Source organism: Macaca fascicularis, chromosome 11 (assembly GCF_037993035.2).
Source record: "Macaca fascicularis isolate 582-1 chromosome 11, T2T-MFA8v1.1".
NCBI classification, from domain to species: domain Eukaryota; kingdom Metazoa; phylum Chordata; class Mammalia; order Primates; family Cercopithecidae; genus Macaca; species Macaca fascicularis.
In genome coordinates, this window is record NC_088385.1 from 47,525,870 (window position 1) to 47,552,340 (window position 26,471).

The following is a 26,471-nucleotide window of genomic DNA, read 5'->3' on the forward strand; positions in this document are numbered from 1 at the left end:
AAGCTCTATTCTCCCTTCACTCCGTAAACAGCCCTTCACAAACCAAAACTTCACTTTACTTCTTTCAGTTACCTAGAAAAATGTCCTTATGCATGTGAATTAAAACAAACAGCTTCTGATTTGGTGTAAGGGAGGAGTGAAAGAGATAGGAAATAAAGAGGTAGAAATTCTTAATAAATCCTAATAAATCAAAACAGAGGGGAAGGTAAAGGGAAACTTTTAATCAGAAAGTCAAAAATATATGTCAAATCTACAGAACAAATCCATAACAAAATAAGCAAAAGTAGTGTCTAGCAGAGTTAAAATTACGGCAGGGTGAGATGGGACAGTCCGAGCCATGTGAGAATTTGTCCAAAAGTAGAAACTGGATGCTGGGGTGCTTAGCATTTATTGTGTTGATGGACATGTCATCTTTAAAAATTATGTATTTGTGGTCTACATTGCCAGATAAAACTTCCCTAAATAATAAGATATTGAGTCATAGACAAGCCTACAGGTACAGGTATTTACATGAATAGGTTGATTATTAAAAACATGTGGAAATATTTGAGGCAAGCTTATAATAATACACAGACCTGCCTTGGTTGCATGTTTTATTATATCTCAATTAAATAAGCAAGCTAAGATCACATTCCACCATAATTTATCATCTCATCTCTACTAGTATCTAGTAGCATGAATTCTGAGGGATACTTAACAAATCTTAATAAAATTATTATGACATTTATTATCACTGGTCCAAATGATTTGAGTATAAATCTACAAAACCAAGTAAAAAGGATATAAACTTTAACCTTTTCTACCCTAGTTATAAACCATTTGCTAGCCATAGACTATATCAGTGGCAATACATAAAATTTTGCCTCTCCAATTGTACCTTTATCTCAGGAAATCCTTTTCGATTACACCTTCACAATACAGCTCCTTGCTATTCAAGGTGCAGTTCATGGACTAGCAGCAAGCCTGGAGGTTTGTTAGACATGTAGAATTGCAGTCTCCCTGCCTCAAACTTACTTACATAGGTGATTCATATGCATATCGCTCTTTGTAAGTTTATTATTTATTAAACTTCTTCTCTTACTCCCTTGAACTTAAATTTTGTCATTCCTAGTTGTAGTTTTTACTTCAACTCAATGTAATATATACCATTCTCCCTGAAATAGTAAAATAAAAATGAAAGTTATAAAAGTGATAAGTTAATCAACCTATATTCTCTATTTACTGTTTATTTTATTTAGATCCCCCAATTATTGAAGGAAATATGGAGGCAGCAAGAGCAGTGGACTTAATCCCATGGATGGAGTATGAATTCCGCGTGGTAGCAACCAATACATTGGGTAGAGGAGAGCCCAGTATACCATCTAACAGAATTAAAACAGATGGTGCTGGTATGTATATAGAAGAAACTTGAAATTTTAAAAGATTTGTAAATACAGTGCCACTTTAATATATGGTTGAATGTATTTGAAAATAATGCTCTGAGGTAAGTGATTCATCTAAAAAGCATGTGTGTGTATTTCACATGTGTGTATTCTCTATCAAGATAGTCAAAAATCAAAAGAGGAAATACGAAGTTTAAGAATATTTTACATAATTAGTATAGAGGAAGAGGTAATAGGGACTACTGAAAATGCCACTGGAGACCATTGGAATGACATGAGTATTTAGATTATAAACTTTAATGTAAATTCTGAATCTTAACTAGGCAGACTCTTGCTTTATTAAACAAGTTTCATGATTTAGAAGGTTCATAATTTTGTGTCTCTCTCAAACTCATTTATAACTGAATGGCCACGTCGGTGAATAGTTTATGGTAAATACTAACTGCAATTAAATAGCCTTTAGTGCAGGAAATACTCTTATTTTTTCCTTCTCCCCTATATTACTAAGGAAAAATGTTGTTCTGATTTTAATGATAGCTCTTCTTTTATTATTCCCTGTATCAAAAATAAAATGTAGCCTCTCTGAGCTCATTTGACTAGGCCTTGCCAAACTTCAGTGTTAGATGGTGTAGAGACGATTTTAAATGAATGACAGAGTTCCATGAAAATGCTACTGTGATCTCTTAATATCACTTCTCTACATTTCTGCTTGCCTCAGTTCCTTGGCCTAACTTCTAAATATAATTATGAGTTCTAATGTCTTTATTTTGAAAAGCCAAGCAATTCACAGGCACTGCCATAAGTAAATTATCTCTTAAAGTTTCATGTAATTTAATGTAATTTATTAGATAAAAATGGTAATTCTGAAATTAAGGGGCCAAAGCACTAAAATACCTTGTCTGTGTTCAATGCTTTCACATCCATTTCATTTAATCCCCATAATAACGTTTGACATAGGTAGTCCTATGCTTATGTTCATTAATGGGCAATAGACTCAGAGACACTAAATAGTTTATCTAAGTTAATATGACTAATTGCAAGATTCAGAATTCAAATTTAGATCTGACAGCTGTTCTCATACATTGAGCTTTCTCAAAGTCGGCTTCTCAAGCAGGATTCTAGAAACATACCTATTTATATGAATCTTTATTAGAGTTCTAATAGAAACTTAGATTTCATCCTTAACTATGATACTAGATATGACCTAAACAGTAAATTTTTTGTTTTAGCATATCCATCTACAAAATGAACACTAGTGTTTGCTTTTCTGTACCTCACACAAAAATTTCATCAGGATATGTAGGTAATCTAAGATGAAGCTTTATAGGAGACAGATACCATATAGCCAGGATTCCTGTGTTTGGTTTGTATCATTATTCCCTAGAGCTGCCTATGTTTGTAATAGAGGCTTCTGTATTATGGACTGAACAGTGCTGCTCTTTCTTTAAAAACAAAAATAAAAAGAAACTGGGGCATGATCCCACTGGTGGTTTACCTATGTAATTTTATACTGACAGATCATGTATTTGATTTAACAAGGATTCATTAAAATTGCAGAAAAATACCAAGTGATTAAATTGGTCTAAACAAACTTACCTCGGGTAAAATACTTTTACCTACCTATCTCAAATATAGACCTTTAATCACGGAGTTTAATTAATTTTCTGTGATCTCTTGACTAATACAATCTGACTTAAGTCTTAGCTGAACACCATTCTTTTAAGTAAAAATTGTCAGAGAGAAAGGATACTTTCTTTGGCACTGGTAATAGATGTAGGCCTCCCTCGTTTTTTGGAATTTTGTTGCCAATATTATCTTTATTATTTATCTCAGAAAATGATTTATTTACAATATATAGGCTCATCATCTAGACATGATTACCATAAGATCTGTCTTAAGTTATTTTTTAATCTCAAAGTAGAAGTGACAACATTAAATATTTTTTAAGAATAAAAACAGCAAAAACAATGTCTCAGAGAGATTCAATCTAATTCTTTCATACCTAAATTTCTGAATATAATATATACTTAAGATCATATCTAGAAGTGAAGTGCTCACTATCAGTGATTCGTATGTAACTCTGAAGAGTATTTACCATGATGTCTTCTTATCCTTAAGTGTTAGGAAAAAATTGTTTCCAAGTAATATCAAACCTAAAATTTTGGCACAGTTGTTACTTTAAACCAACTTTTTTGTTATCACCTTCTTTAGGCATCATCTCTTACATTATGTTTTCTAAAATGGTATTTTGTTAAGGACTTAGTTCCCTATCTGATGTGCTTACCAAATAACTTCCCTTACAAGCCATCAGAGCCAAGTCCAAAAGCAAACACACCTATTCACAGAGTAAGATACAACCTTGTAGTGATATGAGTTGATTCATTCTTCTCAATTGTAAAAAAAAAATAATAATTCTGTAACTTCTAACACATTTGTTAATCCATCATCAGAAAATATTTTGAGATCTTTGATTAATAAACTCATTACTATAGTTTACACATTTGCAGTATACCGTCAGACATAGTGCCTAGTTCTCTGTTTGCATTGCTTAATTCCCACAATAACTTTACGAAACAGATGAGGAAGTTAAGATTACACCCAGCTAATGTGAAGCAGAACTGGGATTCAAATCTAGGTGTTTCTCATTCTAAAGGCTTTGCTCTGAAGACAGTGGCCTGTATTGTGGCTCCGGCCACTGATTCTTTGGTGGAATGCTGGCATTATTATCTAAAAGCTGTGTAATTTGAGGCACGTTACTTAACCTCTGAGCCTCACTTTTTTTTTTTTTTTTTTTTTGACAGTTCAGTGGCTCTTTTTTTTTGGAGTGCAGTGGCACAATCACAGCTCACTGCAGCCTCGACCTCCTGGTCTCAAGCTATCCTCCTGCCTCAGCCATCCTAGTAGCTGGGACTCCAGGGGCTAGTCACCACGCCCAGCTATTCTGTGTGTTTTTTGGTAGAGACAAGGTTTCTCCATGTCGCCCAGCTGGTCTTTAACTCCTGGGCTGATGCAATCCACCCGCCTTGGCCTCCTAAAGTGCTGGAATTATAGGCATGAGCCACTGGGTCTGGCTGAGCCTCACTTTTCTCATTTCTAAGTGGGAATCATTTATCCTAAGGGATGATTTTTATGTTTACAAACATATTAAGGAAAGCAGATAACACTACGATGCCTAGTATTTGCTCAGTAAAATTTATTTATTGTGCTATTAAATTTCCTTTAAAAATTTAATATGCTTACAAGAAAATATGGTCTCCTGTCTACTTTGTAATGGATTACCCATTCAGCAATACATTTCCAATTTTTATAGGCATAGAAGAAAGGTCATATAATTTTATGTAATTTTCAATCATCTTTTAAAAATCATTTTATGTATTTGATATAATTCAAAAGAATTTCTCTGTTGTTTTGCTGTTTACTTGCTTTATTAAAATTGAATATGCATAAAATTGGACATTTACATTTTTCATTTATATAAGAAAATAAAAATACTTTCTAAATGAGGGATGTTTGTTTTGTCATGTACCATTATATCAACTCTCTAAGAGATGCCAGCTTATGTTATATGGGACAGGGCTGGTTCCCATTTGATGGAAAGGTTGGTCCCCAGCTTCATTATGCTGATTGAAAGACATGACATTATCCAATGCCACACATGCCCTTATCTGTCCAATTATTTAATGCTAAGATCTCAGTGCACACTTGGGTACATTCTTTGGATTCAGATAAGTGCATTATAAAATGGATGCTCCCAAATGAAAAATTAGAAGATGGATTTGTAATTCATTTTAACCAATTTAATTTTGACTATAGAAAAGAGATAACAACAGTATCCTTTGAAATAATGTGTCATTGTAAGATATGCCCCCATAGCTAATAGCTCTGCAGGTGCAGTTGGTGAGTCCACATCCTAAAATGGTACATTCAGGATTAACAGCTTTGTTTATTAGCCAGATCAAGCCAGTCAAAAGAAGGAAAGGGAAAAAGGAATAAAACCAGAAACAAAACTTTCATATTATGTATATAGCCTTGATTTCATGCCTAATGAAGGTCTGTTGTTCTTTCATTTAGTATTCTTTCTCGTTCTTTCTTCTTTCTCTTTTTTACACATATTGATGAAGGAGAATAATAGAAATAAGAAAATATTTTATAGCTGGTAAGGTACTATTTGATGTTGGTTGCTGTCATTAGTAATTAAATAAATCTTTTTAAAAAGAAGCAAAGAGGATAGATGTTTAAGCCATCTGAAGACCTGAATTAAAGACAGCAGCTTCTCCACATGTGAGCAGTATAACCTGGGCAAGTTAATTAGTGTATTCAGGATTCATTTGCCTTTCCTATTAAGAGGGGATGATGCCAATTCATTAACCTACTTCAAAGTGCTGATCTAGGTATCCAGTTAGATGTAGTATATGAAAATAACTTCTAAGTTCTAGATGTGTCTGTTATTAAGCTGAGATCATTCATTCATTCAGCAAACTTATATTTAACACACTGAAATATTTGTTAAAGATAAAAAGGAGAAACCAGGAGGGTAAGATGATGACTGGGTCTATTGGAAGTTAATTGAGGATGAAGAAAAAAAGGAGTGATCAAGGTGACAGTAGATTTGCATATTATAATTTAGAAGACTCTATTGCCAAATACATTGTGTTTTGATGATTGAAGTTTAACATATATATTCGATGCTATTGTCCATATACTGAGGAAAGTAGAAAGTGTTCATATTTTAACTTAATTTAAACAAATAGTCTGTAATTGGTTTGGATTCTTCATAAGGATTTTACTGTGGATAATTATAATTTTAATGTAAAGAATTCTTTTCTGCCCATCCAAACATTTTCCCCAAATGACCTATTCTTAGATTATCATTTCTTTGTGCAATTAAAAACTCACTCTGCTTCACCTATTTAAATTTCTTGTTTGAAAACAAGGCCTATAACAATAAACAAACCTACAGTTTCTATCTGATAAGACATAACTATCTGTGACCCTCCATCTTTTTAACCTACAATGGGAACATCATTTTAACATGGTAGATTATATTAGGGGTGTTAGCAATATACTCCTCTATCAGAGCAAGCGCTCATAAGAGTTGCAAAGAACTATTCTCATTTTAATGTTAAAATATTATATAGTTCATTTGATTTTATTAATAGCTCTTTAGAATTATATACTTAAGTACTTAAAGTATAATAAAAAAAGAATGTATGTATAAATATAAAATTAAGGCAGGTGTTAGACTTCAATCCTTTTGGTTTTCCAGACTAGAGCACTGTTTACATAACCATGTTGAATCTTACATAACCATGAAATTTTGGTACAAGTCAAAGAAAAAAGTTACATTCATGGTTAACGTTTCATCTGTAAAAATGACTGTGTAAGTTAAAGTAATAATTAACAAGAATTAAAGTAGTCAATATGTTTTGAATCAAAAGCTTATCTTCATATACTTTATAATTTTTATAATTTAAGATTTGTCACAAGCTAATTTGTACATTGTTAAATAAAACATCAAAGCCCAAAGAGGTACTTATATGCAAATTACTTAAGCATTCAGATCTGAAAGGAAACTTGGCAGCATTAATTTCTTTTCATGGGAAAGAATAGTCATGGCATTGGCTTGATTTTCTTTTAAATCTATGACTGAAATACAGAAGCACTCTTATAAGCATCATAAGGGAATTACTATTAAACAGAAATTAAGACAAAAGGACAAGTAAAAGCACCTCACTATTTTTAAACTTTCATAGTAAAATTATACATGTTGTTAATAAATGATTAATAATTCAATACTTTTTCTGAATAATAGTTTACATTCTTTTTAATGTTTTATTGTGTAAAGAATGTCTAGTTTGTTTTCTCTTAAGTGCACTGGAGCCTAAACTTAAGCTTCCTTGTGCTTAGGGTGATTTACTTCCCTGAAACAAATCACTCTGGCCAAGTCCCCATTTCTGCGGGGCTGAGTGCAAAGAGAGCACTTAACTCCTCTATTCTCAGATTCATGTTAAATATGTAGGTTATGTGTCAAGTCCTTTTTCTAATATGCTAAGGCTACAATTGAACATTCAAAGCTAAATGAAAGAAATTAAGTTGATAATCCAAGTAAGATATAAAAACACTGTATTAACAGAAACAGTTACCGATCTTGTGTGTGTGTGTGTTTGTTTTTGTTTGAGACAGAGTCTAGCTCTCTCGCCCAGGCTGGAGTGCGGTAGCGCGATCTCAGTTCACTGCAAGCTCTGCTTCCCGGGTTCACGCCATTCTCCTGCCTCAGCCTCCCAAGTAGCTGGGACTTCAGGTGCCTGCCACCAAGCCCAGCTAATTTTGTTTTTGTATTTTTAGTAGAGACGGGTTTCACTGTGTTAGCCAGGATGGTCTCAATCTCCTGACCTCGTGATCCACCCGCCTCGGCCTTCCCAAGTGCTGGATTACAGGCGTGAGCCGCCGTGTTTGGCCTCTTCTGTGCTTTTGTTTATGTCCCATTTTCCGTGGATTGAGCTCAATAGATCTTTGAAGACCAAATCAATCTTGAAAATATGTCATAAAGTACTTAAAAGAAACATGATAAAATGGAAATAGATAATCTAATTTAAACATACTCCATTTTTAGGTCTGTTCCAAATAAAAAGGCTAATATTGATTATAATGAAAAGCATTTCAGTACAATGCTTTAACAAATAATACTTGTCCTAAGGAAGGCAATATTTGATTCGAAAAATTGCAGTATAATATTTTAGAGTTATTTTTGAAATTATTTGCCCGTGACTACTATACTTGTACTTAAATACCCTTATTGTTTGATTACAGGACAACATACTTTTTGTTTTCCTATAGCATGAAAAGTTTTAACTTCAGAATATGAGTTATAGGGGTAAAAGAGTTCCTAGAAGTTATTTTAATATTCCAGCTTCTAATATATATTCTATCTAAAGTGCTATAAATTATTCATTTATTAACCCTGTGTACTGAGTTTCATTTTCTAACAGCTATGTGATGACACTTGAATAGTAAAATAAAATTGCTCAAACTTCATATTATTAATAATTTCTCTATGGGTAAACAAAATAATCATATAGTTTTATTTTTTTGTTTTTTTAAGTTTTATTTTAAGTTAAGAGGTACATGTGCAGGTTTGTTGTGTAAGATAAACTTCTGTCATGGGGTTTAGTTGTACAGATTATTTTGTTAACTAGGTATTAAGCATAGTACCCATTAGTTGTTTTTCCTGATTCTCTCCCTCCTTCTACCCTCCATTCTTCAATAGGCCCCAGTGTGTGTTGTTCCCCTCTATGTGTCCATGTGTTCTCATCATTTAGCCCCCACTTATAAGTGAGAACATGCAGTATTTGGTTTTCTGTTCTTGCACTAATTTGCTAAGGATAATGACTTCCTGCTCCATCCATGTTCCTGCAAAGTACATGGTCTTGTTCTTTTTTATGGCTGCATAGTATTCCATGGTGTATATGTACCACATTTTCTTTATGCAGTCTATCACTGAAGGGCATTTAGGTTGATTCCATGTAATTGCTATTGTGAATAGTGCTGCAATGAATACTCATGCATGGGTCTTTATAATAGAACAATTTGCATTCCTTAGGGTATATACTCAGTAATGGGAATGCTAGGTTGAATGGTATTTGTTTTTAGGTCTTTGAGGAATTGACACACTGTTTTCCACAACAGCGTGAAAGTGTTCCCTTTATCTCCACAACTTTGCCAGCATCTGTTATTTTTTGACTTTTTAATAATATCCATTCTGACTAATGTAAGACGGTATCCCATCATGGTTTTGATTTGTCTTTCTCTAGTGATCATTATGTGAAGCTTTTCTCATATGATTGTTGGCCAGATGTGTGTCTTCTTTTGAAAAATGTCTGTTCGTGACCTTTGCCCACTTTTTAATGGGATTGTTTCATTCTTGTAAATTTGTTTAAGTTCCTTATAAGCTGCTGGATATTAGATTTTTGTCAGATGCATAGTTTGCAAATTTTTTTTCCCTTTCTGTAGGTAGTCTGTTCACTCTGTTGTAGTTTCCTTTGCTGTGCAGAAGCTCTTTAGTTTAATTAGATCCAATTTGTCAATTTTTGCTATTGTTACAATTGCTTTTGGCATCTTCATCATGAAATCTTTGCCCATTCCTATGTCCTGAATGGTATTGCCTAAGTTGTCCTCCAGAGTTTTTATAGTTTGAGGTTTTATGTCTTTAATCCATCTTGAGTTCATTTTCATATAAGGTGTAAGGAAGGAGTCCAATTTCAATCTTCTGCATATGACTTGCCAGTTATCCCAACACCATTTACTGAATATGGCGTCCTATCCCCATTACTTGTTTTTGTCAGCTTTGTCAAAAATCAGATAGTTGTAAGTATGTGGTCTTATTTCTGTGTTTTATATTATGTTTCATTGGTCTATGTGTCTGTTTTTGAATATCAGTACCATGTTGTTTTGATTACTGTAGCCCTGTAGAATAGTTTAAAATTGGTTAGTTGGATGCCTCCAGCTTTGTTCTTTTTACTTAGGGGGTTGCTTTGGCTATTTGGGCTCTCTCTCTCTCTTTTTTTTTTTTTTTTTTGGCTCCATGTGAATTTTAAAAGTCTTTTCTAGTTATGTGAAGAATTTCAATGGTAATTTAGTAGGAATAGCATTGAACCTATAAATTGCTTTGGGCAGGATGGCCATTTTTATGATATTGATGCTTTCTACCCATGAGCATGGAATGCTTTTCCATTTGTTTGTATCATCTCTGATTTCTCTGAGCAGTGGTTTATAGTTCTCCTTGTAGAGATCTTCATCTCCCTAGTTGTCTGCATTCCTAGGTATTTTATTCTTTTTGTGGCAATTATAAATTGAATTGCATTCCTCATTTGGCTCTTGGCATGACTGTTATTGGTGTACAGGAATGCTAGAGATTTTCCCTCATTGATTTTGTATCTTGAGACTTTGCTGAAGTTGTTTATCAGCTGAAGAAGCTTTTGGGCCAAGACTATAGGGTTTTCTAGATATAGGATCATGTCATCTGCAAAGTGATATGGCTTGACATCCTCTCTTCCTATTTGTATGTCCTTTATTTCTTTCTCTTGCTTGATTACCCTGGCTAGGACTTCCAATACTGTGTTAACTAGGAGAGGTGAGAGATGGTATCCTTGCCTTGTGCCAGTTTTCAAGGTGTATGATTCCAGCTTTTGCCCATTCAGTATGATGTTGGCTCTGTGTTTGTCATAGGTACTGCTATTATTTTGAGGTATGTTCCTTCAGTACCTAGTATATTGACAGTTTTTACATGAAGTGGTGTTGAAATTTATCAAAAGCTTTTTCTGTATTTTTGATTTAATCATGTGGTTTCTGTTTTTCTGTTTCACATTTATGGATTTGCATATGTTAAACAAGCCTTGCATCCCAGGGATAAAGTCTACTTGATTGCGATGGATGAGCTTTTTGATGTGCTGCTGGATTTGGTTTGCCAGTTATTTTGTTGAGGATTTTTTTCATTGATGTTCATCAAGGATACTGGCCTGAAGGTTTCTTTTTTGTTGTATTTCTGTCAGGTTTTGGTATCAGGATGATGCTCAACTTACAGAATAAGTTAAGGAGGAGTTCCTCCTTCTCAATTTTTAGAATAGTTTCAACAGGAATGGTACTAGCTCTTCTTTGTACATTTGGTAGAACTCAGCTGTGAATCCATCTGGTGCTGGATTTGGGCTTTTTTTTTGGTTAGTTGGCAATTTATTACTAACTCAATTTTAGAGTTCATTATTGGTCTGTTCAGGGATTCAATTTCTTCCTTGTTTAGTCTTGGAAGAGTATATATATCCAGGAATTTATCCACTTCTTCAAGATTTTCTAGTTTATGTGTGTAGAGGTGTTCATAATAGCCTCTGGTGGTTTCTTATATTTCTGTGGGGTAAGTGGTAACATCCTTCCTTGTCATTTCTGATAAGAGTTTATTTGAATCCTCTCTCTTTTATTCATTAGTCTAGTTAGCAATCTATTTTATTTTTTTCAAAGCACCAGTTCCTAGATTTGTTAATCTTTTGAATGAACTTTTGTGTCTCAGACTTCTTCAGTTGAGCTATGACTTTGGTTACTTCTTGTCTTCTGCTAGCTTTGGGATTTGTTTGCTCTTGGTTCTCTAGTTTTTTTAGTTGTGATTTTAGGTTGTTAACTTGAAATCTAACTTTTTGGTTGGGCATTTAGTGCTATGAATTTTCCTCTTAACCCTGCCTTAGCTGTGTCCCAGAGATTCTGGTATGTTGTATCTCTGTTCTCATTAGTTTCAAATATCTTCTTGATTTCTGCTTTAGTTTTATTATTTACCCAAATATCTTTCAGGAGCAGTTATTCAATTTTCATGTGATTGTATGGTTTTGAGTGAATTTCATTCTTGATTTCTAATTTGATTTTGCTGTGTTCCAAGAGATTGTTTCTTATTACTTCATTTCTTTTGCATTTGCTGAGGAGTGTTTTAATTCCAATTACATGCTCAATTCTAGAGTATGTGCCATGTGGCAATAAGAATAATATATATTGCATTATTTTGGGGTGGAGAGTTCTGTAGGTATCTATCAGGTCCATTTGATCCAATGCTGAGTTCAGGTCCTAATGATCTTTGTTAATTTTCCATCTTGATGATCTAATATTGGCAGTGAGGTGTTAAGGACTCCCACTATTACTATGTGGGAATCTAAGTCTCTTTAAAGGTCTGTAAAAATTTGCTTTATGAATCTTGGTCCTCCTCTCCTGGGTGTATACATATTTACTATAGATTTTCTTGTTGAATTGAACCCTTTACTACTATGTAATTCCCTTCTTACTCTTTTTTGACCTTTATTGGCTTAAAGTCTGTTTTGTCAGAAACTAGGATTGCAACCCCTGTTTTTTCTGTTTTCCACTTGCGTGGTGGATTTTTCTTCATCCCTTTATTTTGAGGCTATGAGTGTCATTGCATGTGAGATGGATCTCTTGAAGACAACATGCCAATGGGTCTTGATTCTTTATCCAGCTTGCCACTCTGTGTGTTTTAATTGGGGCATTTAGCTCATTTACCTTTAAGGTCATTGTTGATATGTCTGGATTTTATATAGTCATTGTGATGTTCGCTGGTTATTTTGAAGACTTGTTTATGTGGTTGCTTTAGTGTCACTGGTCTGTGTAATTCAGTGTGTTTTTGTGGTATCTGGTAATGGTCTTTCCTTTCTATATTTAGCGATTCCTTCAGGAGCTCTTGTAAGGAAGGTCTGGTGGTAATAAATTCCCTCAGTGTTTGCTTATCTGAAAAGGATCTTATTTCTCCTTGGCTTACGAAGCTTAGTTTGGCTGGATATGGAATTCTGGGTTGGAATTTCTTTTCTGTAAGAATGTTGAATACTGGTCCCAAATCTCTTCTGGCTGGGAGGGCTTCTGCTGAAAGGTCCATTGTTAGTTTGGTTGACTTCCTTTGTAGTTGACCTGATCTTTCTCTCTAGCTGCCTTTAGCATTTTTTCTTTCATTTCAGTCTTTGAAAATATGATGATATGTGTCTTGGGGATGATCTTCTTGTGAAATATCTTACTGTGGTTCTCTGCATTTCCTGAGTTTGAATGTTGGCCTCTCTAGTTAGGTTGGGGAAGCTCTCCTGGGTGATATCCTGAAATATGGTTTCCAAGTTGGTTCCATTCTCCCCATCTTTTCCAGGGACACCAGTGAGTTGGAGATTCGGTCACATATTTTTTGGATTTTTTTCATTCCTTTTTATTCTTTTTTCTCTATTCTTGTCTAATTGTCTTATTTCACAAAGCCAGTCTTCAAGCTCTGAGATTATTTCCTCTGCTCGGTCTATTCTGCTATTGATACTTGTGATTGCATTATAAAATTCTTGTTATGTGTTTTTTAGCTCTATCAGGTCAGTTACATTCTTTTCTAAACTGTCTATTTTTTTCTGTCAGTTCCTTCATTGTTTTATAATTATTTTTAGCTTCCTTACCTTGGGTTACAGTGTACTCCTATAGCTCAATAATCTTCATTCCTGTGGATATTCTGAATTCTATTTCTGTCAATCTAGCCATCTGAGCCCAGTTCAGAACCTTTGCTGGAAAGGTGATTTCATCATTTGGAGGAAAGAAGGCACTCTGGCTTTTTCAATTTTAAACATTCTCAGAGGATTCTTTTTCATCTTTGTGGGCTTATCTATCTTTAATCTTTGAAATTGATGACCTTTGATTTTTTTTCCTCTTTTATCCTATTTGATGACCTTAAGGGTTTGATTGTGGTATAAGGTAGATTTAGCTGACTAGCTTCCGCAAGATTTTATGAGGCCAACATTCAGCTCCCAATTCCTGGACTGCATGCTATGACTCTGGGGGACTCATATTGGGCCTCTACTTTGCCCTCTGGTTCCTCAAAGTTTGGAATCCACTGCACTGGAGGAGAGGGCTGAGATGTAGCAACTGTAGCAGAGTGCTAGCAAGTGCTGGGGTGTCTGCCTCCCTTCAGGTGTTCACCATAGTGGCAAAGGCAACACAGCTTGGGGGCGGGAGCAGAGGACCCCTGCTGGAGACTGTGTGGTCATGCTGGAAGTGGTATTGGCTCAGGGGCTGGGTGCTGGTGGGGAAGGTATGGGTGCCTTCTGTGTGTCCCCTAAGTAGGAGTGATCTACCATATAGTTCTGCATATAGTTTTATTTGTTTCTGTGCAATTAATGTACATACTTCACCAAAGAATTTACATAGCTAATATCAGAAGTTTTCATGTAGGTATCTTTGTGATTAGGTAACTCCTAATCACAGTTATTAGGAGCTACAATTCAGTAAATGGATACCTTGCTTTGAGCACTCTAAGGAAGATGTGGCTATTCCAAAATGGGAGGGGATTTGGGGACCAACATTTCATCTCTTTGAAATGTTAACAGATTTGGGGATGGTATTTCAGACTGAGTCAAAGCATTTGCATGGGAAAAGGTATGTCCTCTATAGAAACATGGACTTCATCCACATGGCTGGGTAGCTGGGTGGTGCCCAGACTGCAGGAATAAACAACGAATACTTTATTCATCTGTACAAGGCCAGTTAGGTGCTAAGTATACAATTCCAGTAAGATACAGTGCTTACCTGAAAGAATTTCAAGGAAAGAGAAAAACTTGGAAAGAATCAAAGAGGCCATTGGACTTGGCAGTTCAAAGCAGTTTTGTGTGTTTTTAAAGAGAAGTTTCAGTTATTTAAAGAAGTGGATATGAAGCAGCTATATCACTTGGGGTATATACCCTGCAGTTTGTCATCTCGCACCAGGAAAATTTAGGACATTGACACACACGAGGAGTTTAGAAGCAGAGGTTTGATAGACAGAAGAGAAGCAAAAGAGAAACAGTTTTCTCTATATATAGAGAGAGGGGTCCCTGAGCGGCAAAGACTGGCTGGTAGTGAATATGCCGAATTTTATAGTCAGGTTTGAGGAGGTGGTGCCTGATTTACATAGAGTTTATCACCTGTAAGGATGCTGGTCTGCATGCTAGTAAAATATCTCTACCTAATAAAGGAGTTGGACTTTTTGGCATTATAAAAAGGCATGTGTAAATAATAGGTTTCCCCATCTGCAACCTAAGGGGTTGTGAAAAATATTGAATTAGAGTTTTTCCTGAGATGCGCCTCATGGTCATGCTACAGAAAGAGGGGAGGCCTGGATTAGAGAGAAGAAGAGAGAGAGACAGGCTCTACTCTTCAGAAAGATATCTACCTTCCTCCAATTTCCAGAATCACCCAGGGCTCCTGTGCTGTATGTCGGTTTGAGCTACTGGAGCTCCGGGACCCATCAATCCTGTTGGACCATCTGTGAGGCTGGTTTGGAACCCGGTGACCTTCATCTCTGGGGGCAGTCCAATTTCTAGTGCCACAGGCTAGACAAGGTTGAGGTGGTTTTTCTCTTGCTGCCTGGGCACTCTTAAAGTGCCCTGACTTGCTGCACCTATAGAAACAAGAAAATGTACCTCAGGGATTCTGGGCTTTGTATCTCTGCAGAGCAGCTATTAGTGCCTCTGTCCTTCTCTTTTGCTTCCTTTCTCCTGGACCTCCTCCTCCTGGTCCCTATTATAAAACACCAAAGTGGTCACCCTTAGGAGGTTCTCCAAGATGCTATCTAGTGCTATAGCCTTCTTCTGTATTTTCCTTCTAATATTGGGAGCTGCCTTTTTAATCAACTTGTCCCTTAATATGTGCTGTCCTCAATTGATTCAGGGGATAAAGAGGTATGTTTTATGAGTGCCTCTCAGTCTTTCCACAAAGGCTGCAGGATTCTCATCTGGTTTTTGGTCTATCTTGGAAAGTACAGAGTAATTAATAGATTTTGCCCTCACTCTTCATAGGCCCTCCAATGTGTACCTTAAATGGTGTTTCCTTTTCCATTCATCTGTGGCATCACTGGTGTTCCAATTAGGGGTATTTTTAGAGGAACTGCTTCCTTTCCTATCGGGAATGGTGTTTCCATTATTTCTTTGCCTTCCTTGTCTTCTTTTTTCCTTTTTAATCTACCACAGGAGACATGTAGTTCATCTCCAAAATTGTCTGCTGCCTGCAGAGCTGCCTGCTTTTCAGCTGCGGTTAGGACTTGGCTTCAGAGCAGCATAACATCTCTCCATGTGTGGTGAAACACCTGAGTTAAATTTTGGAAGGGTTCTATATACCTACCAGGATCATCAGAGAATTGGCCTAAGTCTTCCTTATTTGCCTGAGATTCTGCAATGAGAAGGGAACTTGAGGTGACCCCAAATAAGGGGGATTCTCAGACGGCTCCTTTGGAAGTTGCTTTTCTAGTCTTAGGGAATCATTCTCTTTGGGCCTGCCTGATACGATTGCTAAAAGGGCTAGGTTGATTTTGTGACACCTGCAAAGGCCTAGTAAGAAGGCCATGCCCTTGTGCAAAAGAAAATGAGCCACTTTTTCCTTCAAAGTCTCAGGGTCAAAGGAGTCCCAGTGCTTCAGAATGCACTCCAGAGGAGTTCAGGCCTTAGACGATAAAGAGAAGGAAAAAAAGGCATCCCTTTAGACTCCTTCCTTTTGATGTGACCCAGCATGGGGAGAAAGACAGTGAGGGTGTCCCCTCTGCTGTTTTCTCTCCATGGTTCCTGGCATCCTGGCACCTTGTTAAATGTGCTGTGCATGGTTGCAGGTGTGACTTCCCCAGCCATGGAACCAAAGGAACTAAGTGGTGGGTTTTAGTCATCCTCACCCATGCAACTCTAGTCCTCTGCCTGTGATTTCCCTTTGACTTCCTAGACTTGCCTGGCCTGTGGGGCTCCCTGAAAAATGGATCTTGCAAGAGACTATGTAATAGTTGCATTTGGGCAATTGTTGCGCTTGCCTCCTTAATGGAGGAAGTGTGCTGGTTTGAGCTCTATATCCTGCTATTATGGCCCATGCTAAAGTGTTTACCCTTAGAGAATGGTTCCAGTTAACTTCTGGACTTAAAATCCCCTTACTAATTAAGTACCATTCTAATTGGAGGCAGAATAAGTGTCTTAAAAGAACATAGGGACCAAATGGCTATTTTCCTGAAGATTGGACAGTACTGAGACTAAAATTTGGTTCTAGAGGACATTGTACTCCTAATTGCAGTTTTCCCATTCACAGAAACAGCATATAGCCTGGTTTCTGGTAGAGAGGCACAAAAAGCGCAGCGAATTGGGAAGCTAGAGTGTTTCGGTAAAGGACAACGTGCCTCATGGAGAGGATTCCTATTCCACTAGGTGGTGCTGTTGACTTTGAGATGCCATGAGCTCTCCAGACCAAGGGCAGAGTGACCTTGACATGCCATGTGCTCTCCAGACCAAGGGCAGAGAGAGACATTGAAATGCCATGTGCTCTCTAGAACAAGGGCAGGGAGAGATGCTCACTGGGGGTACCCTCGGTTCCTAGAACATCACAAAAACACCTTCCCTTGAGCTATATCCCCAGTTACTATGACATTCTCTGATCTTGCCAAACAGGATTCCTTCCCTGAACCCTAAAACTTCCCACACATTGCATACACAGAGAGGATAAGATTTATGACAGTGCCAACAGGAAAGAAGGAAATTACGATAGGAAAGTTGGAGATCTTGTGGCCCACAGCCCATCAGGGGGATCAGAGGCTGGGGTCAGTCCAATAGCCTTTGGATAACACCAGGGGTAGCCCCATCCAGAAATCCTCAGTTGCCCCAGGACTTCTTCCAGCCCCACATGACAGCTAAGTCCTCCATGAAAAGAAGCTAGTTCAAACATGGCCAATATGCCAAGCAACCCATGGGTACTTGGGAATTCTCCATGTTCTCCCTAGTAAGCCTGTCCCCCAAGTCTTATATGGCTGCCAGCCACGCTTGTTTATGGCTGAAGGGGGTCCAGTATTTGGTTTAATTTGGTTCTTAAATGGAGGCCAATAGCCTCAGAATGAAAGGACAGAGTTGGAGTCTGCTCCTCTACTCACTGATTTGATTGTTGTACCCTGATATCCTGGATGAGGTCCCCAATATGAAATGGCTACATTGTCTGGGGTATATACCCTGGGATTCATCATCTCACACCAGGAAAACATAGGACGTGGACACACACAAGTTTAGGAGTGGAGGTTTAATAGGCAGAAGAGAAATGAATGAGAAACAGCTCTCTTTCTGTAGAGGGAGAGGGGTCCCCCAGTAGAAAAGACTGACTGATTTACATAGGGCTCACAGATTGGTTTGATCAGGTATTAAGTTTACATACTGCGTGGGGAAGGCTGGTCACCGCACTCTAATCTTGTTATGCAAATAGGCTTTCCAGTTGATCCGTGTCATCTTTCTGCTCCTTACTGTACATGTGGCCGATAAAGAAAAGGGAAGACGGAGCCGCCATCTTGAACGTGTGTAGTCCGTAGTTCCTGCCCACATTCACCCCTGCAAGCTCCCAGCTTGCTTGTCTATGTCTGCAGCTTGACTTTACGGGTTTCTCTTTCTTAGAAAATGATTTGGGGCTGCTTTTCATTAAAAAGCAAAGCCACACCAAGGACTCCCATACCCTTACTTTCTGCCTAAGTGATTTCTTCTTAACTCCTATATTGGATATATTGTGAGTTGTTAAAAAGTGATTATGGAGTGAAGTACAAAAAAGAATAGCCATATATCAGTTCTTCCATGCAGTTCAGTGGCAGAAAAGGATGTGATGGCTTGGGGATTAAGAAGACAGCAGTATGACAGAAAGATTTTTAAGATCAGAGACTACAAAGGGTCTTTCTAGCAGGGAAACTGAAACTACAAGATGATGTAAGAGAATGGGGGAGGGAGTACTTTGGAGTCACTGATGGTGCAGTTTCAGAAAAAGTTGAGGAACTTAAAGTGAGAGCATGAGAGATGATATTAGATTTCTAATATTTTTAGATATTTGGGGAAACATTTTCCAATACAAATGCATGGTTTGTTAACATTTATTTGTAGAATGAAGCATGAAACTAACACAACAGTAAGTTATTAGAAGTTCATAGGGTTCAAAAGTAAAAGTGGCAAAATCTTTTTCCAACAGAGTCTATGTAATCTTTCAAAATCATATTAACTGAAAGGACAGAAAGAAGAAAAAGATGGGGAGGCAAATTTGCTTCACTATCCTTTGCTGAGAGAAATGGGCACACTTCCTATGGCACCAAATCAATTTTTATGTTGGCAGAAAAACTGATTATTACAACTACTGTGAGCCATTGTTATAATAATTGGGTGGATCATTTGTCCAGTGTGTTTCTCCTAGTAAGAGAAAAACATTTGTGGTTTCTGTGGTGAATACAAACTCTAACACCAGTAAAAAAATATAAGCCCTATTTTCATTGTTGTTTTGCATATATTTGTTTTTTTGTTTCAGCACCAAATGTGGCTCCTTCAGATGTAGGAGGTGGAGGTGGAAGAAACAGAGAGCTGACCATAACATGGGCAGTAAGTATTGATGAGTTGCACATATTAAAGGTTGCTCTATCTATATGTAACTTCCACCCCATTTTGTTTCCTGAAATAAATTGAGATGAAAGTGAATGTCTACTGCACAAGCAAGAATATATTACTATTTTTTTTCATAAATGCATATCAGGTTTTATCTGGCTTACTGTGGCTTAGTGTGTAGTTCCTATGCAAGAATGAATCCTGGATGCTAAGAGATCTGTTAGCCTAGGTGATTAAACATTCAGCTGTCTGATTCCGGAGATACTTTGATCACTGTAGTCTGGTAATCTAATTGTAATTTTAAACATTGTCTCTGGACATTCTAAATTCCAAAGATTCCATTTACAAACTTTGTATCAAACAAAGTTTTGAAACTGGAGTCTGCCTCCTCACTTGAGGCTTACTTTGATCACTGGTGTAATCTAGCATGATAGGTCAGTCTTAGAAGTCACCCATGGGACTAGTTACTGAGGTATCCAAAGGATTTTATTAGTTTCATGAGTCAAAGGAGAGTTCTATATCAGAGACTATAACCTCTAGAAAACAATACATCTTAGCTGGATTTTTGGAATAGGAAAGATATTGGGAGGGGTTGGAAAAGCTGTGATAGGACAAAATTGTCTGACTTAGACACCTGGCATTTATCCAGATAACATGGTTTATACAGATTCATTTATTCATTAAATATGCTTAGTGTTGAATCACTGCGGATAGTCAAAGAGCACAATTTAGGCTCCAAAGGATTTTGAAGACTGTGGAAAAAATGACAGGTTTTATTTTTTGCATGAGTCAAATGGATTTATTTAACAAGTGAATGTCTAGCAAAACTTGACTCACTGTGTGCTTTGTAGTCATTTTTATACTTAGCATTTAAATCACATTTTAAAGCAAGATTTAGTAAAAAAAAAAAAAAAAATCCCGTTTGCTAATCTGAATCTTAAAATATTTATTTCTAAGTTTTACTGCCAATGAAATGTCCAAAAAATGCAAATATTATAAAAATTAGGACATTTTGCTTTTTCTCTTATGGCTTGATTTTTATAAATTCTGTGGATATCTGCTACAGAATAAGATGGGCCTTATAAAAAAATTCAGTATTGGAAATTCTCCTCCAAAGATTCAAATTCAAGTTTCTGGAGACAGAGCCCGAGAGTTGTTATTTTTGAAAGTTTCATAGCTGATTCTGTTATTCTCTAAATTCCAAAAACTAAGTAGAGAACTACCAATAAGAAAAATGTTTAAACTGTTATAGAAATGTTAGGCTATACTATCTAATAATCTAAAATCACATACCTATTAATGTATTGCTCAACCACATACAGCTTCTACCACTTGACTTTACACATTTCTATATCTTCCTATTTACTATAAGTATGTCCAAACAGTAGTGTTATATTTACTTCAAGGTTTTGCCTCAATACATCTTAAATTTGATTTTCTGGTAAAAAAAAAAAAAAGGAAAAAAAAAGTAAATATACAATGTGCACATTTACCTTAATTGCTAATAAAGACTAACTGATGAGTACTCACTAGAATTAACTGTAAGTCAATATTTATTAATAATAAGTGATTAGGGCTGACATAGACTTCTGTATAGGGCAGGTGACATGGGTGATAATAAGAAACCCTGAGAAAATAATGAAAAACCAAGCACTTGCTTTAGAATTGGAGATAGAAACCCAAAGCCATCCTCCTACAAACGAGTGCAATATTGTCCCCTCCTCGCAACCTACTTGTATTCCTCTTACCAGTTTCTTTTTGATCACAAGGTAGATATTCTAGGCTAGAGTCTTATATAACTCTCTTACCACTGCCTTTCAATTCTAATGAAATTCATTTGCTCATCCCTTAAATACATATTACTTGAAGCCCTGTTCTAGGTGCTAGGGATTAAAGAGGAAAACAAAACTGACAAAAACTCTGCCTTCACAAAACATGTATTCTATAGTTGAGAGAGACAATAAAGTAGATAAATAAGTAAAATATATAGATTTTGTTAGGGTTAAAGAAAAACAATAGGTAGGGTGTGGGGCATGGAGTATTGTGTTGGAATCTTGCAGTGGCAGGAACTGTGGTCAGAGAAAACATCGTCAAGTAAGTGATTTTTACCTTGGGAAAGTGAGGAAGGGGGGTGGGTAGGAGGAGTCACACAACATCTAGGAGAACATTCTAGGCAGAAGAAATTGAAAGGAAAAAGACCCGGAGTGGGAGGCTGCTGAGGTGTTCTAGGAGTAGCAAGGCTACCATTTGTTAAATAAGGTCATTCCATGTTTGAGTATGTTTCCTCTGACTTTTGGAACCAGCACTAATATATGAACTGAATATGTTTCTACAAAGAGCATGCCTCCATGTGTGTCATTATCCCCATAAGATTTCCTCCCTGCTACCTGTATTACTAAAACCTACCCAGTATTTTAATTTCTATTTAGCCGTTGTCAAGAGAATACCACTATGGCAACAATTTTGGTTACATCGTGGCATTTAAGCCATTTGATGGAGAAGAATGGAAAAAAGTCACAGTTACTAATCCTGACACTGGCCGATATGTACATAAAGACGAAACCATGAGCCCTTCCACTGCGTTTCAAGTTAAAGTTAAGGCCTTCAACAACAAAGGAGATGGACCTTACAGCCTAGTAGCAGTCATTAATTCAGCACAAGATGGTAGGTAAAAGAAAGACCTTCTTACATGAGGAGGGAGGAAAAATGTAATTCTCTAGTAGGCATTTAGTTTGTTTCCTTTCAGGCCTTATTTAGTAAGGCCTCTTTATAGCATTATACATTTAGTAAATGAGTACTATTTTGAACCAAATTAAACATCAGCCTCTTCATCTAAATGATGTGCATGCTGCTAGAGTCTTTTTCATCATTTAGATCACGCCCATGGTATTAGGAAATCCCCATTAAAATAATTGGCTTTGACTTCCATTTTGGGGCTCTTGATTATAATTTTGTAGTTCTCCATACTTGAACAGAACCTCAATATGTCTATATATTCATAAGGTTTACAACTTAAAAATTCTGTAATATAAACATTATTTGTAAAATGGCCCAAACTTCTAACCTATAAATGTGTGTAATTATAGCATTTAGGTAACTTTTTGTTACAATAGAGAACACAAATTTTGTTAAAGGGAATCTAGATGTAATTGTATGACAAAGGGGTCAGTCAGTTGAAATTGTTTTCTTGAAAGGGGAAAAATTTGTCCTGTAGGGCATTTGGGGAAATAAACTATACTAATACCAGCTCTTCTTGTTTTTCTAGAAACTTTAACTTAATTAAGCATGGCCATAGAGGACTTTATGTATTTATACAAATGACATCCAGTTTTAGATTGAGCATAATTACATTATTTTCTCTGATTTCTGTTTAAGCTGCTATACTTTTGTTTTTCTTGTTAAAAATAATACCTTTATTAATGTGCACTGTGTAAATAATTAATGGCTAGAAAAGCAAATAGAGATGTCACTGCCTTCTGGTCTTTGGCAATGATACATTTACCCTTGGTCAAGTTTCTCTTTGCATGTGTGAGAAGCACAAGTAGAAGAGCTTAAAAACTAAAGGTGTGTGAGGTACTCTTCTATCATTAGAGGAAATGGGCTCTATTGGTTCACCCAACTTCCATTGTTTTTACTCCAAAATAGACGTTTAGCCATGCCTTATACCATGCCTTATACTCAACAGAAATTCTCGCATATGTTCATCAGTCACAGAATTATTAGTTTTAGTATTTGTTAAAAGTGTAATATATAATTAAATCATCCTATGAGCTTTACTTTTATTAAATGCCATTTTATTCTATATATGTATCTCATAATACCATGTCATATACCTTAAATATACATAATAAAATTTAATATAAAAGGCAGTCATTCCTATATATAAATGTATGTGTATATATAAGTATACATGTATATATTTAAAAGTATATATATACTTTTTACTGTATTTTTTATTGCATACACAAGTATGTGTATGTTAATATATATGTGTGTGTGTATGTGTGAATTTTTTTACTTTTAGCATAACCAAATATGTCAAAATAATAAAATGTAGAAATAATTTGTTTATTATCAAACAGTGGAAAAGTCCTGATGACAAATTTATATTCTTTATGCTTGTGCTTATTCAGCAGAAATATGATAATTTGGCTGGGCGTGGTGGCTCACGCCTGTAATCCCAGCACTTTAGGAGGTCAAGGTGGGCAGATCACCTTAGATCAGGGGTTCGAGACCAGCCTGACCAACATGGAGAAACCCCCATCTCTACTAAAAATACAAAATTAGCCGAGTGTGGTGGCATATACCTGTAATCCCAGCTACTCGGGAGGCTGAGGCAGGAGAATAACTTGAACCCGGGAGGTGGAGGTTGTGGTGAGCCGAGATTGCACCATTCCACTCCAGCCTGGGCAACAAGAGTGAAACTCCATCTCACAAACAAAACAAAACAACCAAGAAATATAATAAGTTCACTCAGTTTTAATAATTTGAAGAACATGAGTACATCTTACAGATAAAATGAGTGTCTTAAGCATTTTACAAGTTACCTTCTCACCTTTTTACTGCTTTAGTTGATGCTAAAATAAGCTTTCAGGCAAATAGCTTGTCATCTATTTAGTCACGGCCATTTGTATTTAATTATATTTCTTTCCTAAATATTTCATGAGTCTCATAAAACTTGCATGTGTTGAAACTTGTATAAGTGTTAATCTCTTCTTCCACTGCTGAGAAATCAATCATAGTGCTACACGTTTACCTTGTTTTGGAAAGGCAACTGTGTTCATGTGTAGAACATTTTTAAACATTAAATAGGATTATGGCTTTTTAATGAAAGACAATAAAAATTGATCACCCCTGCTTAAAGTCTTCATTGGTTTCTTTGTGTAAATTTCATAAGGGATGTAAGTTACTTTTTTTCCCTGAACAGAGGCCTTTTTGATACATATTTGACTTGATGCCCAGTTGGAAGATTAGACATATAAAAGCTTTCTTGAGCCCAGGAAACAGTGGATGTTACAACTTGTTTCAAAGGCTCTTACATTTTTCAAAAAGATCTTAGCTTGAACATAAAAAGGGAAGTTTTATTAATAATATTGCTGTTTATAGTTAGTTCCCACAAATAGCAAATAAGAGAAAATGTATCATATTGAACAGTTTTCTATAATACCAAATTTCCTATTTTCGATAATATAGAGTTGATAGCTAAATATTTATAATTTTAATTTGCAACAACAGGCTTTCTTAAGCATATCAGTTGAGAGAAATTGAAAAAATAGTATCATTTTGCTCACAGATGTAATAGAAATTGATGAGGCTTCCTGTATTTGGTAAAAGTGTGTGTGAGTATGTGTATGTGTAGATATCTATATTCACATTTATGTAGATGAAAGTATGTGTGCACATGTATCACTAATACCATAAAATAACGTTAGAAAAATATGGGAAGAGGTAATAAAATAATTGCACTTATTTCACTTTGAAAATATTAAAGCTATTTTGTAAACATTAAAATTAAAATATGGTATCACATCATTCATATAGCAAATGATGCTATTCAAATTTCTTAAATGTCAGTATCTCACTAATAATGTAATGTTCTCATAAAATTTCAGCTCCCAGTGAAGCCCCAACAGAAGTAGGTGTAAAAGTCTTATCATCTTCTGAGATATCTGTTCATTGGGAACATGTTTTAGAAAAAATAGTGGAAAGCTATCAGGTACGTTAAATTTTTATCAAACTAAATATATTTATTCATAAATATATGAGCATACATTTTCAAATGTGTTGTATGTTTCAGTGTCCCATTAATTTATGTGGCAACTAATACTTTATTCTCTGTGTCTAGTACTGTGGTCATATATAAGTTAATTGTTAAGAATAAAACAGGGGTTCCTAACTGGCCTATCTAGGGGAGATGTAAAGAAACCTAAGTCCTGGCAAACAACTGGCCAAAATAAAAACTATGGTAATAACACTTATGATTACCCAAGGTCTTTTTGGTAAAACATTCTCATAAAAAGCTGGTGAATCTCAAGTTTTAAAGTATTTTGGTAATTTATGGAAGCATTCTGAAAATAGTCATCCTCTTTGAGTCAGTAGGTCCATTTTGAAAAGTCCCTCCAAAATAAACAATCATAAACATACCAAATATGTCTTATGTTATCTATGAAGTAACAATCAAAATGACCCAAATAAAACTTCCCTCGAGCTTAATTTTAAAGAACCAGTAAGAATCAGTCAGACACAAATGAGAAAACTTGTCTTAGTCAAGGGAGTAAAAACTGGAAAATCAAAACTAGAAAGATTAGTTAGGGTCTTTAATACAATGCTAATGCAATTTAGACTGAGCTGTGTAGGAAATGTGAAATAATCAGCTCACATTTTTAAGTGCAAGAAGTGAAAATTCGAAGGAATTAACATGGTTTTTCCTTTACAGATGAGCAAATGGATACCAAAGAGATTTGACAACTTGCCTCAGTTGTCACTTACAGAAAGTGTCAGAGCAGTATCTAAAACTCGAGTTGTCTGATTCAAATTTCGGTGCTTTATTGCCGCACATCACAGACTCCCCTCTGTTTTGTTTTCAGTGAGTGCCGTCTAGGGCTGCCCCTCCACCCACCCTACTCCCCCAGCCAGCTTGCATTCTCGGCTCCAGTACCCTCCCTTCTCCCTTGTCCATGGATTATTAGCTCCATGAGGACAGGGTATTGTTCTACTCTCAGTGCCATGCAAGAACAGTGCTGGGCACCTGGTAGGCTTTAAATAGATATTCACTGAATACTGATAGGAATAATGAAGTAGGATTAAATAAAGTGTTACAGTTGGGCTTTCACAAGGCCATGTTTCTGAGATGTAGCTGTAAAAGAAACTCAAGCCTTTGAGCAGACACACCCAGACCAACAGGAAGCTTTTTTATTGGCACAATATTTGATAATTTGGGAAGATCTTAAAGAGCCCTCTGATCATCTATCAAGGGGTCAGCTGAATTTATTACAGAACAGAGAAGAGTAGACTGGGAATAATTAGACTGAGAGTACGCAATATTCATGACTTACTAACCTGACAATTATGTTTACAGCTAGTAGAAAAGGAGTAGGAAAGAGAGAAATTCACTAGATGTTACAAACCCCTGTAATAAATACGCCTGAGGTATCTTTGGGAGAAGACATCAATGTGTAGAACTTGGAAA

At 36.1% G+C, this 26,471-nt stretch overlaps 1 protein-coding gene across 7 annotated transcripts in view; it reads left to right on the forward strand.

Moving 5' to 3' along the window:
• CNTN1 (contactin 1) overlaps positions 1–26,471 on the forward strand; it is a 393,567-nt gene that overhangs the window by 313,786 nt on the left and 53,310 nt on the right. For all 7 annotated transcript variants that reach the window (XM_045365082.3, XM_005570587.5, XM_015430734.4 and 4 more), the window contains 4 exons: positions 1,239–1,388; positions 19,209–19,279; positions 21,712–21,946; positions 24,895–24,998. In XM_045365082.3, the coding sequence (XP_045221017.2) occupies positions 1,239–1,388; positions 19,209–19,279; positions 21,712–21,946; positions 24,895–24,998 (560 nt within the window). The remainder of the gene's footprint in view (positions 1–1,238; positions 1,389–19,208; positions 19,280–21,711; positions 21,947–24,894; positions 24,999–26,471) is intronic.